The 15981-nt window shown below is 45.1% G+C and overlaps 1 protein-coding gene across 1 annotated transcript in view; it reads left to right on the forward strand.

Annotated features, from left to right (window-relative positions):
* Nucleotides 1-15981, forward strand: part of chd1l (chromodomain helicase DNA binding protein 1-like) — a 156090-nt gene that overhangs the window by 90426 nt on the left and 49683 nt on the right. Inside the window, exons 14-17 of the mRNA XM_086007017.1 lie at nt 5881-6037; nt 8430-8598; nt 11101-11246; nt 13594-13757. Coding sequence (XP_085863143.1) covers nt 5881-6037; nt 8430-8598; nt 11101-11246; nt 13594-13757 — 636 coding nt within the window. The remainder of the gene's footprint in view (nt 1-5880; nt 6038-8429; nt 8599-11100; nt 11247-13593; nt 13758-15981) is intronic.

Genomic DNA, 15981 nt, shown 5'->3' on the forward strand with positions numbered 1-15981 from the left:
GTCCCTTAGAGGCTGAGAGGGGAGAAATTATTATGGGGAATAAGGAAATGGCAGAAATGTTAAACAAATATTTTGTATCTGTCTTCACAGTAGAAGACACAAAAAGCATACCAAAAATAGTGCGGAACCAAGGGTCTAATGAGGGTGAGGAACTTAATGTAATTAATATAAGTAGAGAAAAAGTACTAGAGAAACTAATGGGACTAAAAGCTGACAAATCCCTGATGGCCTACATCCTAGGGTTCTAAAAGAGGTGGCTGAAGAGATAGTGGATGCATTGGTTTTGATCTTCCAAAATTCCCTAGATTCTGGAATGGTCCCAGCGGATTGGAAGGTCGCACATGTAACACCGCTATTCAAAAAAGGAGGGAGAGAAAAAACAGGGAACTACAGGCCAGTTAGCCTGACATCAATCGTCGGGAAAATGTTGGAATCCATTGTTAAGGAAGTGGTATCAAGTCACTTCGAAAATCATAACCTGATTAGGTGGAGTCAACATGGTTTTATGAAAGGGAAATCATGTTTGACAAATTTATTAGAGTTTTTTGAGGATGTAACTAGCAGGGTAGATAAAGATGAACCAGTGGATGTAGTATATTTGGATTTCCAAAAGGCATTCGATAAGGTGCCACATAAAAGGTTATTACACAAGGTTAGGGCTCATGGGGTTGGGGGTAATATAGTAGCATGGATAGAGGATTGGTTAACTGACAGAAAACAGAGAGTAGGCTAAACGGATCTTTTTCAGGTCGGCAGGCTGTAACTAGTGGGGTGCCGCAAGGATCAGTGTTGGGGCCTCAGCTATTTACCATCTATATTAATGATCTAGATGAAGGGACTGAGTGTAATGTATCCAAGTGTGCTGATGATACAAAGCTAGGTGGGACAGTAAGCTGTGAGGAGAACACAAAGGGGTCGATTTTATCTCAGGTGCGGGGAATTGGCGGTTTCCTCGAATTTAGTGATTCCCACACGATTCCAAATGGGTCTGAGATTGATACAATTTTAACTCAATTGGCCAATTGATTTCCAGCGTGTGGGAAGCCTTGGCAATTGAGTATTTCCAGTCAGAAAGTCACAAAATATGACGTCATAACTGCTGCTGCTTTTAAGGTCCACAGCAAGCCTTGCTTCCTCTGCAGGCTCCCAAACTTCACCATTAAGATGGCACAGGAGCCTGCAGGAGCAACGGCCAGCGGGAGGGCCAGATCTGCCCCCAAATTTGATGAGGCTTCACTGCAGGCATTACTGGATGGTGCTAGGGGCCCACAGGGAGGTCCTGTTCTCTTCTTCAGGGAGGAAGAGGCCTCCCAGCCAGACCAAGGCTGTGTGGCTACAGGTGGCAGGTCAAGTCAACTGCTTGGGGCTCACATGAAGAACGTGGTTACAGTGCAGGAAGAGATTGCATGACCACCTTCACACTGGAAAAGTAAGTACTGTATGATGTTTCCATCACCCTCAATCTGATCCCCATTGCCTTTCCTCACCAGCACTCAGCTTTAGCAATCTCTTCCTGCACATCCCACTAGACACTCACATCCATGCACCCTTACCCATTCCCTCTCTCTCTATGCTCACATTCACAGAACTATGCCGCCATGCAGCCCTCACACTCCCTCTCACTCTGATGCTTTGAACACAACTGACAACACAGAGGGAGGGCCCTTGGTATTGCAACCTCACTCCATCTTTGTCTCCTTCTAAGTATCTATGCTATGCAATCTCTGCACTCACTCCTTCATTCTCACTCAACCTCCACTTGTCTCCCTCATTGCAGGAAAAGAGAGCTCACAACAGGAGAGAGTGAGCCAGGACAGGAGGAGGGCCGCCCTCATTAGCCCAGCTCACCCTCTGGGAGGAAGGCGCCCTGGAGATTGCCGGGGCTGACCGAGATGTGGACATTGGGGAAGGACAGGCAGGAGCATCCCCACAAGCTGGTGACAGAATAGTTTTCCATCTCTCTCATTGGCATTGCATGAGTCGCTGATAATGATTCTGAAGCTACATCATATGGACTTATGATCATCTGCAAAATGCAATGCGCATGTAACCTTGGCATCACATCTCTAACTTTTTCCTTGACTCGCCCACAGGACCATCGAGAGCCCCCGTCCCCACTGTGCAGGAGGAAGAGCCTGAGCAGCCAGACTCCTCAAAGGAATCTGCAACCTCTGAGGGCGCAGCGTCAGCAGAAATAAGCGCACCCAGCACCAGTGCAGACACTCACACCTCGGAGGGGCCTTCGGGACATAGAGTTGTCACCTGGTGCATCACAGCTCACAAGTGAGAATCAGCAGATTGTGGAGACAGGGACAGCAGTGGAGAGTCCTCGTCGGAAGGCGCAGGACTCTGCCAGCTCGGCTCAGCTGCATGTCGACCCTCTGCCTCTGGGTCCATCCGTAAGATCAGAGGTGATGGAACTCCATGCACAGATGCAGGAGTCTCTGGCAGGTTTTGTCTCCAGGGTCGCTGCGAGTGTGGAGCGAATGGAGGAGTCCATAGTGAACATGAGCAGAGCCTTTGTGGAGTCATTGGCGCATGAACGCATCAACACTGAAAGGATGGCTATCTACGTGGAAATGATTGCTGCCTCCGTGGTAAGGCTGGCTACGGTAGAGGAGAGGAGGGCTACGGCCATGGAGGAGGTTAGTCGCCAGGGTATGGAAAACATGGTGAGTGTTAAGAATAGAATGACATCTCTTGAGGAGCGATGGGCATCTATTGAACAGAGAAACCAGACCTTCATGGAAGTCCTTCTGAGTAGGACTGCCATTGTAGATACGGGTCCCCATGGCCCCCCTGATGTGCAGCAAGCTGCTCTCAAGCCACTTGCAGGCACTGAGGGGGACCTGACCCATGAGAGGGAGGTTGGTGGCAGACCTCAAGGAAGTGGGGGCTCCTCTCCAAACGCTCACACTTCCATGCCACTGCAGAGCCCTCGGTCAGAGCCCCGCCGGAGTCCACACCCAACGGAGATAGAGGTCTCAACCCCTGCACAGCCGCAGGAGCAGCAGACTGCTGGCGAGCCCTCACAGGCTCACCATCCCAGAGGACGCCCGCCAAAGGTGTCAAGACAGGAGCAGCAGGAAAGTGAGCAAGGGGCCTCCACATCTGCTGAAGCCACAGGGGAACCACTATGTAGGAGCACGCGTAAGAGGAAAATAAAGCACAAATAGTCACAAGGGTAGTCACTTGGGTGAAATGCTGTGTATTTTGTGAAAATGCCATCAGTTGTGTGTTTTTCATAAAAATTCTGATGGCAACTTCTGCAGTTGTGGCGTGTGTCATTTTGCAAATGGGGCTGGAGGTCCTCTAATGCCAAGAGGGGAAGGGAAAAAAGGCCTCCCATGCTTCTGGTAGGTGCCTCAGTTGAGGAAGCGCTGAGTGAGGGTGGTGAGAGGGGTCTCGCAGGAGGCCACACTGGAGAAGTGTGTGAGACTCCAACCTTCCATAGGTGTGGTTAGGCCTGGTAAAAGTTGCCCCAGACCTGAGACAATAAAGTCCTGCCACCTGCAAATGATGACTGATCAAATATCCTCTTTAATGTTGGACCTGCAGCTGATAGTCAGCAAGCCAATAGTGTTCACGCCAGGTTTCACAGGCGTGATCCCCACTAGGCGCGTTTTACGTGGGAAAAGGGTTAATCAGGCAAGGGCCTGTTAAAATGGGATTATAAAGGCCAATTAGCGCTGTTCAAGGGCCCTAAAGACCAGTCCCGCCTGTTGCAGGCAGGACTGATTTGGGTCAATCAGACACACCTAGGTTAAAATGGCGTGGAGGCGGGAACCAGGCGGCGGGGGGGGGGTCCCGACCCCCAGGCTTTGCGATTTTTAACCCCCCTTACGCCTAAAAGCCCGCCTGTCGGCTGCGTTAAAATCGAGCCCAAAGAGTCTGCAAAGGGGTATAGATAGACTAAGTGAGAGGGCAGTAAGTTGACAGATGGAGAATAATGTAGGGAAATGTGAGGTTATTCACTTTGGTAGGAAGAATAGCAAAACAGAATCTTTTTGAAATGGTGAGAAACTTTCAAATGTTGGTGTTCAGAGAGATTTGGGTGTCCTTGTGCAAGAAACACAGAAAGCTAGCATGCAGGTACAGCAAGCAATAAGGAAGGCAAATGGCATGTTGGCCTTTATTGCAAGAGGGTTGGAGTGTAAGACTAAGGAAGCCTTGCTACAATTGTACAGGGTCTTGATGAGACCACACCTGGAGTACTGTACACAGTCCTGGTCTCCTTATCTAAGGAAGGATATACTTGCCTTGGAGGCGGTGCAATGAAGGTTCACTAGATTGAGTCCTGGGATGTGAGAGCTGTCCTATGATGAGAGATTGTGTAGATTGAGCCTATACTCTCTGGAGTTTAGAAGAATGAGAGGTGATCTCATTGAAACATACAAGATTCTGAAGGGGATTGACAGGGTAGATGCTGAGAGGTTGTTTCCCCTGGTTGGAGTGTCTAGAACTAGGGGGCATAGTCTCAGGGTAAGGGGTAGGCCATTTAAGACTGAGATGAGGAGGAATTCCTTCACTCAGAGGGTTGTGAAACTTTGGAATTCTCTGCCCCAGAGGGCTGTGGATGCTGAGTCTTTGAGTATGTTCAAGGCTGAGATAGATAGATTTTTGGACTCTAGGGGAATCAAGGGATATGGAGATAGGGCGGGAAAGTGGAGTTGAGGTCGATGATCAGCCATGATCTTATTGAATGGCGGAGCAGGCTCGAGGAGCCGTATGGCCTACTCCTGCTCTTATTTCTTATGTTCTTATTGCAAGGGGGATGGAGTATAAAAGTTGGGAAGTTTTACTACAACTGTGCAGAGCGTTGGTGAGACCACACCTGGAGCACTGCGTACAGTTTTGGTCTCCATATTTAAGGAGGGATATACTTGCATTGGAGGCAGTTCAGAGAAGGTTCACTAGGTTGATTCCTGAGTTGAAGGGGTTGTCTTATGAGGAATGGTTGAGCAGGTTGGGCCTATACTCATTGGAGTTTAGAAGAATGAGAGGTGATCTTATTGAAACATATAAGATTCTGAGGGGGCTTGACAGGGTAGATGCTGAGAGAATGTTTCCCTTCATAGGGGAATCTAGAACTAGGGGGCATAGTTTCAGAATAAGGGGTCGTCCATTTAAAACGCTGATGAGGAGGAAATTATTCTCTGAGGGTCGTGAATCTTTGGAATTCTCTACCCCAGAGAGCTGTGGAGGCTGGGTCAGTGAATATATTCAAGGCGGAGATAGACAGATTTTTGAAAAACAAGGTAGTCAAGGGTGATGGGGAGCGGGCAGGAAAATGGAGTTGAGGCCAAGATCAGATCAGCCATGATCTTATTGAATGGGGAGCAGGCTCGAGGGGCCGAATGGCCTACTCCTGCTCCTATTTCTTACGTTCTTAATGTATCTTCAAGCACCATGTAACCCACAACGCGGCATGTACTCATTCTGTATTTTACTATGGTGTAAAACAACATGTAATCTATTGTTCAACTCCATAACAAAACAAGGTTATACAACAAATTCCCAAGTAACACTGAGGAAGCACAGATGTGCAGAGGATTATGGGAAACGTGTGCTTTCCCATTTGTTCTGACTGATAATTAAAAAGTTATGTATTTCTGGCGACAAAATCTTGACACTGTAATTTAAAATCTTTTAATCTCACACCTGAAAAGCATTAAAGCTGAACCTGGAGATTTTCTTCAATGTTAGACTGCAGGACCAATGTCTCAGTATTGCCATTTGTATAAGCAATGATTATATACTTGGCTAAATTTAGAAAATATTCTATGACACTATACATGTTGAAGCCAGTCACTCATTTGTCAAGATGAATGGAATCCACAAAGTCCTTTTCTCCTCTAAAGTGATTTTTTTTGTATTAAGACCAATCAAAATTATTCGGCTGATTGGAAGAGACACTGTTGAAGAATTGATTTACAGTCGAGCTATGTCAAAGCTGAAGTTGACAAACACGTTGATTGAAGGTGGTCAGTTCTCTATGAAGGAGGGAGAAGAATCATCTGGAACTTTTGATATGCAGGTGAGAGTCGGCTGACAGTCATGGTCCAAATGGGCAAAGGGCTCATGGTTCTTCTGTTGCAATGGGACCTTCTATTGTCATCTTGAATAGGCACCTCCATGACCATCAGTTTGAATCGAAGACCTTGGACTAGAAATTCAGCACCTTGGCACCTGCCGTTAGTTCCTCCAGTGATGACATCACCGCCGTGTGCCGCAACCCCTTAGCGCCCTGCCATGACCCCTTACCACCCGGCGTCAAAAATTCGGCTGCGCCCCGTGAGGTTGCCGTGGGTAGTGTCGGTGTCAGCCTTGTGGGTCGCAAACCGGGCCGACCTCCGCTCGCGAGGTGGTATTTCAAAGGGAGGTGAGGCCGCGACCCGCGCTGCCATTTTCTTTTTCTGGAGGTTGGACCTCCGTGGTGTGGTCCTGGCTGCCATCGCGCAGCCCGGCACTGTGACTCGGTGCTGGGCTGCGGCAGCACTCCGCCCTGGTGGCCTAGTTGGGGACATCGGAAGCCCTGCAGAGTGTGCAGCAGCCCTCCACTTTTACTGAAGGGGAGGGGCGTTGAAATACTGCAGCGCTCCACGGAATGCTGCCTATCGCGCCCCGACATCGCCTCGGTTACCGCTCCACCAGGAAGTGGAGCGCCCAACATTGCGCTCCACTTCCTGTTCGGGACGGTAAGCCGAATTTAGTGGCCGGGGCGGTACTTCCACGCTGGGAGCTAAATGTCCGGTCTTTGGGGGCGGTAACCGAATTTCACGTGCCTTGTGTTTTCTGCAGTTGAAATTTAGTTTTGTAGAAACATGTAGAAAATGAATCGATCTGCTACGCAAAGGTCTAGTCATTTTCTAACCCTCCTTCCAGCTCTTTGGATTTTGTTACACGAGGATCAACTTTCAAGTAATTTTATTTACAAGGGGGTCCTCTTATCTCCCCCAATTTTCTCTCCCTTTATCTTCCCATCTCCTGAAGATGGTGAAGACTTGTGCTCAGTTGTTCTGCCAATGGCAGCAGCTCTCTAGTACCTGCTACTTTGCCTAATTGGCTAATCTTCATGTGTAAGCATGGACAGTGAGAGTCTGTAGGCCATCTGATCATGAGGAATGTCACAGACAAGCATGGTCTTGTCCTCGCCCATAGGGATCATTGGCTAGTGCTGTGTAGTCTGGTCTGCATGGCCAAAAAGAAACTTCACCCTGTGTTGAACCATAAATGTTCTAGCACTCTGTGCATGTCCTGGCACAAGCAGCTTGCTGCTCTGCCAAACCTAATATTTTGCACACTGTCTTCTGTATTAAATCAGCACTGGTTAGAACCATTTATTTTAACACTGTATACACTCTACTACTGTATAAATCTGTTTAAATGAATTAAGCAACTAAGAATGGAATCAATTATTAGGAGTAAACTTGAGGGTTACCTATATGATAACCTGGTAACTGATTACTAAAGGGGCAGATCCCACTGAATCAAACCCCTTGACTTTTTTGAGGTGGGATCCCAAGTGTATTATGGAAATTGTACACATGGTATAGCTAGACTTCCTACATTAAAGGAAAATAAGATTAAAGCAGTGAAGATTCCAAATTGATTGAAGGTTAAGGAAGCAGTGAGTGCTTGTTATGGGTGTAATGTCAGGGCCAGGGGAAGTGCTTAGTGAAGTGTTCCAGGTATTGGGAGCCCTACTGCTTTGCATTTATATTAACTACTCAATGCAAACCGATCAACTGATCTCTAGCGTCAAAAGACTGAGTTATGAGGAACGATTGGAGAAGCTTGGACTCCTTGAAAAGGGGCAGTTCAGAGGTGACCTTATAGAGGTGTATATAAGATACTAAACAGTAGAATAAAATAAATCTGGAGCACTACAAGTTAGACTGCGACAGTAGGACATGAGACACAGGTTCAAATTAGTGAAAGCAAATTTAGTACTAATGACAGGAAGTTCTTCACACAGAGTAATCAACACATGGGATAGTCTACCTGGTTGGATCCTGGTGGCAAAGCCCCAGAAATCATTGAAGAAACAGCTAATCCTGGGGTTGAATGCTGTAATGAGGGAGGCTGTAGGGTCTTTCCAGATGGGTAAGCTAAGATGGGCCCAATGACCTTCCATTTTTGTCCTCACCTTGTGTTATTAATAGGAAACTTACCAAGGTTTGTAATTGCTATTTAAACAGACAAATCTTCAAAGCCTTAAATAAATCAGTTGCATAAATGTTATGATTTCTTTCATAATTATATGAATGAAAAAAATGTTGAAAATACCAAGTAAAAATATGGTCAAGATTAGTTAATTTGTTTTATTTTGCTGTCTGAAAAGGTTTACTTTACATATTTAGCAGTTTAATGCTAAGTAGTGATCCATCGAGTCTCAAGAACAAATTTATTTGGCCTTTTTTCTGTAGCTAAGTGACATCCTGAAATTTGGGCTGGATAAGTTGCTATCTTCTGAAGAGAGTACCATCAAAGATGTTGATCTGGAAAATATTCTAGGGGAAACCAAAAAAGGAATGTGGGTCACTGAGGACCAACCGATGCAGACAGTGGAAGCAAATGAAGAGCTAGAGAGTACAAGTATGTGTTTGCAATTTACTACATATGTGAGCCCTAGTCAGGCTCTCTAAGGCCTTTGTCATGAATTTGAGTTTTTGCAATTCCTTCATGATTTTTTTTTTAAATTTCATTATTTTTTCTAATTTTGCCCACTGTTTTTACCTCCCTATTTGCTTTAAAGGTCAGTGAGAAATGACAGCTGTATTTCAAGCAAACGTTTATTCATACTCTTTCAATGGTTCAGCAGTTTAAGAAAATGATGAGTTAGCCATATAGATCAGAAAGTTCCCAGGTTCCTGGTTGGGAAAAGTTGAGTGATTCCAGGCAAGGCTGCAGTACAAGTACTACAATTGGCCTCAGCACCCCTGAGTTAGTGGGGGTGGGGGGGGTGGGGGGGGGGAAATCAGCCAGCGTTCCTGTTCTTGATCACTATCCAGCAACCACTGCTGAAGTGTATGCGGAGATGTTGGGTAATGACCTGTGAATTGGGCTCTGCACTGTGATGCCCTACATACAACAGTCTGCTGACTGTCACTGTCTAGGTTGACACATGACGAATGGCCACGTGTGAGATACCAGTGAGTGCCTGATGCCTATGAAGCCATACCTCAGAAAAGAGTCACCGCTTTCAGAAGAGGGATGGGAGAAAACTGTTAAGAAAATATTTTTTAAAATGATAAAATCTTATTTGAAATCTAACAGTACTGCTGGCTGACTATGCTCCTCAGCCCCCCAACCCCACCCCTGTGCACACACAAAGGCTGATGCTATATATACATGCAATTACTCAGCCTGTGCTCTGGATACTTCTGTTCTCACAGGCAGTATCTAAGCTTCAGCCCGGCAACTCATTTTGCTATACCTACTTTCTAGTATTGTGTCCCCACAGGTTAGCCCATGGACAGCTCTATGACCTTCTCTCTAGTGGCTGCCAAACGCCAACATCTCCCTGTCCACTGCAGTACTGCCAAAACCCAAGATCCCCCGCCCCATACTGCCAAAGCACAGGACGTCACTTCCAATAATGTCCAATCCCAAGATGTTCCCTTCCATTGCAGTACTGCTAAACCCCAAGATCCCTCCTTCTCCACAGTACCAGTGTATCCCTGATTCACTGTAAGCAAACAAACATTGATATATTAGCATGCATTTACAGTCTGTCATGTCATAATTCCTGAATCATACTTCAGGCGTCACACTTTTATTTAAAAAAAAAAAAAAAAAAAATTTGAACCTTTCAGAATCCTGTATTTAAGTGTCAGCCTTGGCTCAATGGTGGAACGCTTGCCTCTGAGTCAGAAGATCATGGGATCAAGCCCCACTTAAGACTTGACACTTCAAAGGCTGACACTTCAGTGCAGTACTCGGAGATTGCTGCATTGCCGGAGGTGCCGTCTTTCAGTTGGGACATTAAACCAAAGCTCCGTCTGCCCTTTCAGTTGGGTGTTCAAAGTTCCATTATTTTAGTTCTCCCAATTCCTGGCTAACATTTATCCCTCAACCAACATCACTAAAACAGATTTACTGGTGATTGCTGTTTGTGGGACCTTGCTATGCACAAATTGCCTGTCACATTTTACTACATTTACAACAGTGACTACACTTCAAAAAGTAATTCATTAGCTGTGAACTGTTTTGGGATGTCCTGAGGTCACAAGTGCTACATAATTGCAGGTTATTTCTTTACTTAGAAAAATCTGCCAGTAAAAGACACCAAACCGATCAGATATTCAAAATAACATCAAAATTCTTTCAGCAGAAGGACTCTTACCACAGTGCTGCCAAACTTCAATATTATCTCCTCATTGTTGTCAAGTCACAGGATCTCTCCCACCTTGTGCTGCAAAACCTCAAGACACCCACCACGATACTACCAAACTTCAAGATCCCCATCCATTTTTGCCAGACGCCCAGCCACCCATAGTCCTATAAAAGTTCAGTCTCCATCCCCAACCCCCCCATCCCCAGTGCTGCTAAATACTATGTACCTACTCCCAACCTGCTCCATCTTGCTTGCTATCTTGCTATTTAACCTTGACTTTTGAAGAAGGAAAGAGATTAAAATTGAGTATGCAGGTAAATTAATGTATTATAATTAAGGCCACTGATTTACAGTTTTAACAGAAAACTGAACAGAATTGCAGATTTTTATATCCAAAGCACAGTTAACAATCCCAGAAGACTATGTAATAACACGATTTGATTTATTAAATCATCACAAATTAGCGTCCTAATGAGAATACATGGCATAACATCCTTGTTACAAAACTGCATATCACTGTGAGCAACTTCAGTCGATCCACAAGTAGTCATTAAAATGTTACATTGCAACAATGATATCTTGAAAATATAAGCTTTAATCCAAGTTTTAAATTAAGCCAGTGTAATGCACAGCTAAGTTATGAAATGGGCAAAACTGAACCCGATGAGTGGGTGCAGAAAATTGTATTTTTTTGTCTTATTTTGCTAAGTGGAGTCAACCATGTTATTGTAATTTATTACCAAGGTCTTAATTCATTTTAGCACACATGTACCAATTTGAGGGGAAGGATTACTCTAAAGAGCCCAGTTCAGCAGATCAGAAAACCTTTGAGCAACTTCTGAATCTTCACAAAATGGTACTTGAAGAACCCAGTAAAGGAGGAAGATCACTCCGCACAAAGTCCAATGTAAGGCAGCTGTATCAATTCCAAGTATTTGATGCAAATTACAAATACACATTTCTTGCTGTTAGGCACTTTTTTCATAGTTAGTATCGTCTAACCTGTTAAGTACTGAATGTCCTTTGCATGACATACATGTCTTCTATCTGCTAATAGCTACAAAGTAACTTTCAGTGAATTTCTTCCTCAGCATGTTGTAACAATCACATTAGAAAGTGGCATATTTCACAATACTGTTTCTAGAGTAAACTACAAAACATTGTGTAATAATAAACAATACTTGCATTTATATTGCACTTTATCACATTTAATCATCTCAAGGTGCTTCACACAATGAACTACTTCTGAACTACAGTGACAATTGTTACATAAGCAAAGGTATCCAGCATTTTTTTCCAACATAGCCCTACAAACAGGCAGTAAAATAAATGACCGGTTAATCTGTTCTTGATGGAGGGAGGAATATTGGTCAGATACCAGGAAAACTCCCTGCTGTTCTTGGATTAATGCAATGGGATCTTTAGCTGCCATCTGAAACGGCACCGGGGATCTTGATTTTAACATTCTATCCAAAGGACAGCACTTCTAACGATGCAGCATTTGCTCAGTGCTCACTGGAGTGTCAGTCTAGATTATGAGTTCAAGTCCTGGCAAGAAATTCAAATCCATAATCTTTTGAATCAGAGATGAGAATTCTACCAATTGATCCAAGTTAACTTTGTTTTTTGAGGAGAAGATGTTACAATTCAGGCTCTCTCCTGATACTTTCTGTTCATGCTTAATACAGAAGTTAGTTTCCATGCATGAGCCTACATGAGGAATCTGACCTTATGTATAGTTACGGTATCTAGGATATAGTGTGTCAAGCGTACATAATGAGCCCTTTTTTCATTGTTATGTACAGTGTATTGGAAACGTAATGCCCATAACTTATGATCTATCCAAAACTGGTGGAAAATAACACACTAACGCTGAAATCTAGTAATTAGCATTTTTGACAGACAGAAATAACATAACAACAACAACAACTTGCATTTATATAGTGCCTTTAACACAGTAAAACATCCCAAGGTGCTTCACAGGAGTATTATAAGACAAAAAATTTGACACCGAGCCACATAAGGAGAAATTAGGGAAGGTGACCAAAAGCTTGGTCAAAGAGGTAGGTTTTAAGGAGCGTCTTAAAGGAGGAAAGAGAGGTAGCGAGGCGGAGAGGTTTAGGCAGGGAATTCCAGAACTTAGAGCCAAGGCAACAGAAGGCATGGCCACCAATAGTTGAACGATAATAATCAGGGATGTTCAAGAGGACAGAATTAGAGGAGCGCAGATATCTCGGTGGGGGGGAGGGGGGGTGTTGGAGGGTGGGTGGTGGTTGTGGGGCTGAAGGAGATTACAGAGATAGGGAGGGGTGAGGCCATGGAGGGATTTGAGAACAAGGATGAGAATTTTGAAATTGAGGCATTGCTTAACCGGGAGCCAATGTAGATCAGCGAGCACAGGGGTGATGGGTGAACGAGACTTGGTGCGAGTCAGGACATGGGCAGCTGAATTTTGGATCACCTCAAGTTTACGTAGGGTAGACTGTGGGAGGCCAGCCAGGAGTGCGTTGGAATAGTCAAGTCTAGAGGTAACAAAGGCATGGGTGAGGGTTTCAGCAGTGGATGAGCTGAGGCAGGGGCAGAGACAGGCGATGATACGGAGGTGGAAATAGGCGGTCTTAGTTATGCTGCGGATATGTGGTTGGAAGCTCATTTCAGGGTCAAATATGACACCAAGGTTGCGAACAGTGTGGATCAGCCTCAGACAGCCTCAGGGAGAGGGATGGAGTCAGTGGTTAGGGAACAGAGTTTGTGCGGGGACTGAAAACAATGGCTTCGGTCTTCCCAATATTTAATTGGAGAAAATTTCTGCTCATCCAGAACTGGATATCGGACAAGCAGTCTGACAATTTAGAGACCTTGGAGGTCTTCTGGCTGCCAAGGTCTTATGCATAATGAGTTTGGAAAATCTCAATCTAGTTAATTCAGAGAGGCCACAGGATGACAAGTGTGGGGAATGGAAAAAATGTCACTGCTGGAGTAAGGTATGTTCTTCTGAGGTTGGGGCTCAGGCATATTTTTGGGCAGAGTCGAGAGAGCTTTATTTTGCATCTGGCCACGCTATACCTGATCTGGGAGTGTTTTTGGTGCTGATGTCTCAAATGGGCAGAGTTTCATTCCCCAGCACTAAAATCTCTCTCTCACCTTGATGAGCACATACCATTTTAAAAGAAAAAAATGAATGGGGGAAAAAAAAACAGTTTTTACTGAATCAGTAATGCATAGCTATCTTATTTTGATCCTTACCTGTACAGGTTCTTCTGGCTGTCCCATTGGACCTGACCACCAGAAAAAAACGAATATTGTCACCTGAGGAACTTGAACAAAGACGTCAGAAACATCAAGAGGCAAGAGCTAAACGTGCAAAGCTACTGGAAGAAAAGAAACAAAAGCGAGAAGAGGAGGGACAAAAGAAAAAGTAAAGGCTGTTTTAAATTACTTCAATTTTTAGCTGGTTTTGGGAGGGGATTGCTCCACCAGTACATGTCGTGCTCTCATCCAGCACCACTTCTTGTACACCCAAAGGAAGCTAGTTAGGAACACAAAGACTAATTTTCTGGGCATGCAGGCATTATGATGTCATTATAGTCTCTGTTTCAATTGAGAGCATTGTAGTTAAGCAGGTTTCAATGCTGTTGACATCATGACATCAAATGCACTAAACTGGCTCTGTGGGTTTAATAGGTTATAAGTGTAATCAGTAAATCCAGCAACAGCTTGCAACACCCATGAAAAAATGTGTCCCCATTGCTGCCTGAACAACAAAAGTCAGACTATTTATATTTATGAATGCAGAGGAGGGAGAAATGCGCAATTTTCATTGGCTCCGCTCTTCTAACATGAAAAGGCTTTTCCTAGTTGAGGAATAAAGGTGACCGTCCCCGACAATAGTGTAAGGGGGATGAAATTGGACAAGGGCGGGCCGCAAAACAGGCGGTATCGCATTTGCTGACCATTATACAACACGCCTGATATTCAGCTCGATTGAAGTCAGTGGAACTGAATATCGGGCGGGGTGTATACATTAAGAAATTCATTCACAGGATGTGGGCGTCGCTGCCAAGGCCAGCATTTATTGCCCATCCCTAATTGCCCTTGAAAAGGTGGTGGTGAGCCGCCGCCTTGAACCGCTGCAGTTTATCGTAACGGACAACTGAGTGACTTGCTAGGCCATTTCAGAGGGCAGTTAAGAGTCAACCACATTGCTGTGGGTCTGGAGTCACATATAGGCCAGACCGGGTGAGGGCGGCAGATTTCCTTCCCTAAAGAATATTCGTGAACCAGATGGGTTTTTACGGCAATCCGGTAGTTTCGTGGTCACCAGTACTGATGCTAGCATTTTAGTCCAGATTTAATTAATTAACTGAATTTAAATTCCCCAGCTGCCGTGGTGAGATTTGAACTCATGGCTATGAATTTAATTCTGGAGGCGGGATGGGGGTGGGTCTGCTGGTTTCCGGGTTCTGGTCCTGCCTCCAGCTGCCTTCACCCTGCAGACATGATTTTCCCTTGATTGGTCTTGATAAGCCCGCCCTGCGGGGCTTCCCGGCCAATTAACAGGAAGCGGGTCTGATGATGTCATTTGATGACTCGTCATCAGCCGGTTTCCTTAAAGGGACCATGCACAATTTTACTTTGACAGTTGATCTGTCAGTATTTAACAGCATTGAGGTGCTGAAAACACTGACAATCACTGCACAAAGGTGAATATGCTTATGGAGGGAGTCACAGCACGCAGGGAGGTTCTTTTCCCTTCCAAGGGCGGAAGAGACCACCCCAGGACACCAACTTACCTTGAACCTCCACCCAACCCTCTCTATCTACTTTATAACTTCCCCATCTCATTAGCCACCCCTCATACTCGCCCTCATCCTACTGCAAGCATGCCAACTAACAACACACAAGGGTAGGCACTTGAGAGGTTTAGCCAATGTCCATGTGAAGTTTCTGGCAATGTGTTGTCATACAGTGTAACATCTTTTTGCAAAAGTGCTCCTTATTGGACAGATCTGAACACACATTGAGAAATGTCTTACTGAGTTCCAGTGATTGTTCAGTCATAACTCCACCCCCCCTCTATAGTGATGTGTGTGCATGGAATGGCTTGGACATTAAAGGGATGCTTCAAGGTGCTGGTGTGGGATGGTGTCAACATGGCGCATCATGTGGCAGTCGGGGTTTACAGTATCAAGTGAAGAAAATCTGGCCATGGTGATGCCATCGCTGACCTCCCGGCCAGCAATTTTGTCAGGGGCTGATGCCCTGTGTCCAGTGCAGCTTCAGGTGGGTGAGGAGGAGGTTGGCGCTCCTGGTGCTGGTGCTGCTGTTGTGGCTGTTTGTGGTGCTGCCGCAGCTGCTCTTCCTCTGAATCTGACGACCAGGATGAGAGGATGTAAATAGTTCCCATCTCGTTACTATAGATTTCAGTTAAGGCAAGAAGCTTGCAAGCGCACACTCAAAGTGGCCTGAATATTCCAATCAGGTAACACTACAGATGGGTGTCAGCTTGAACAGTCACAAGGTCAGTAGATTTGCAAAATCTTATCCCAAACCTCCAACAAAGTTGTTGTATTTGAATGTCAGCCATGTTACAGGAGCGCTTTTAAAGTGCTGCACCAATGACTACAATTCATGTCCTCGAG

The sequence above is a fragment of the Somniosus microcephalus genome, chromosome 14 (genome assembly GCF_052327205.1).
Source record: "Somniosus microcephalus isolate GS21.2 chromosome 14, FLI_Smic_1.0, whole genome shotgun sequence".
NCBI classification, from domain to species: Eukaryota; Metazoa; Chordata; class Chondrichthyes; order Squaliformes; family Somniosidae; genus Somniosus; species Somniosus microcephalus.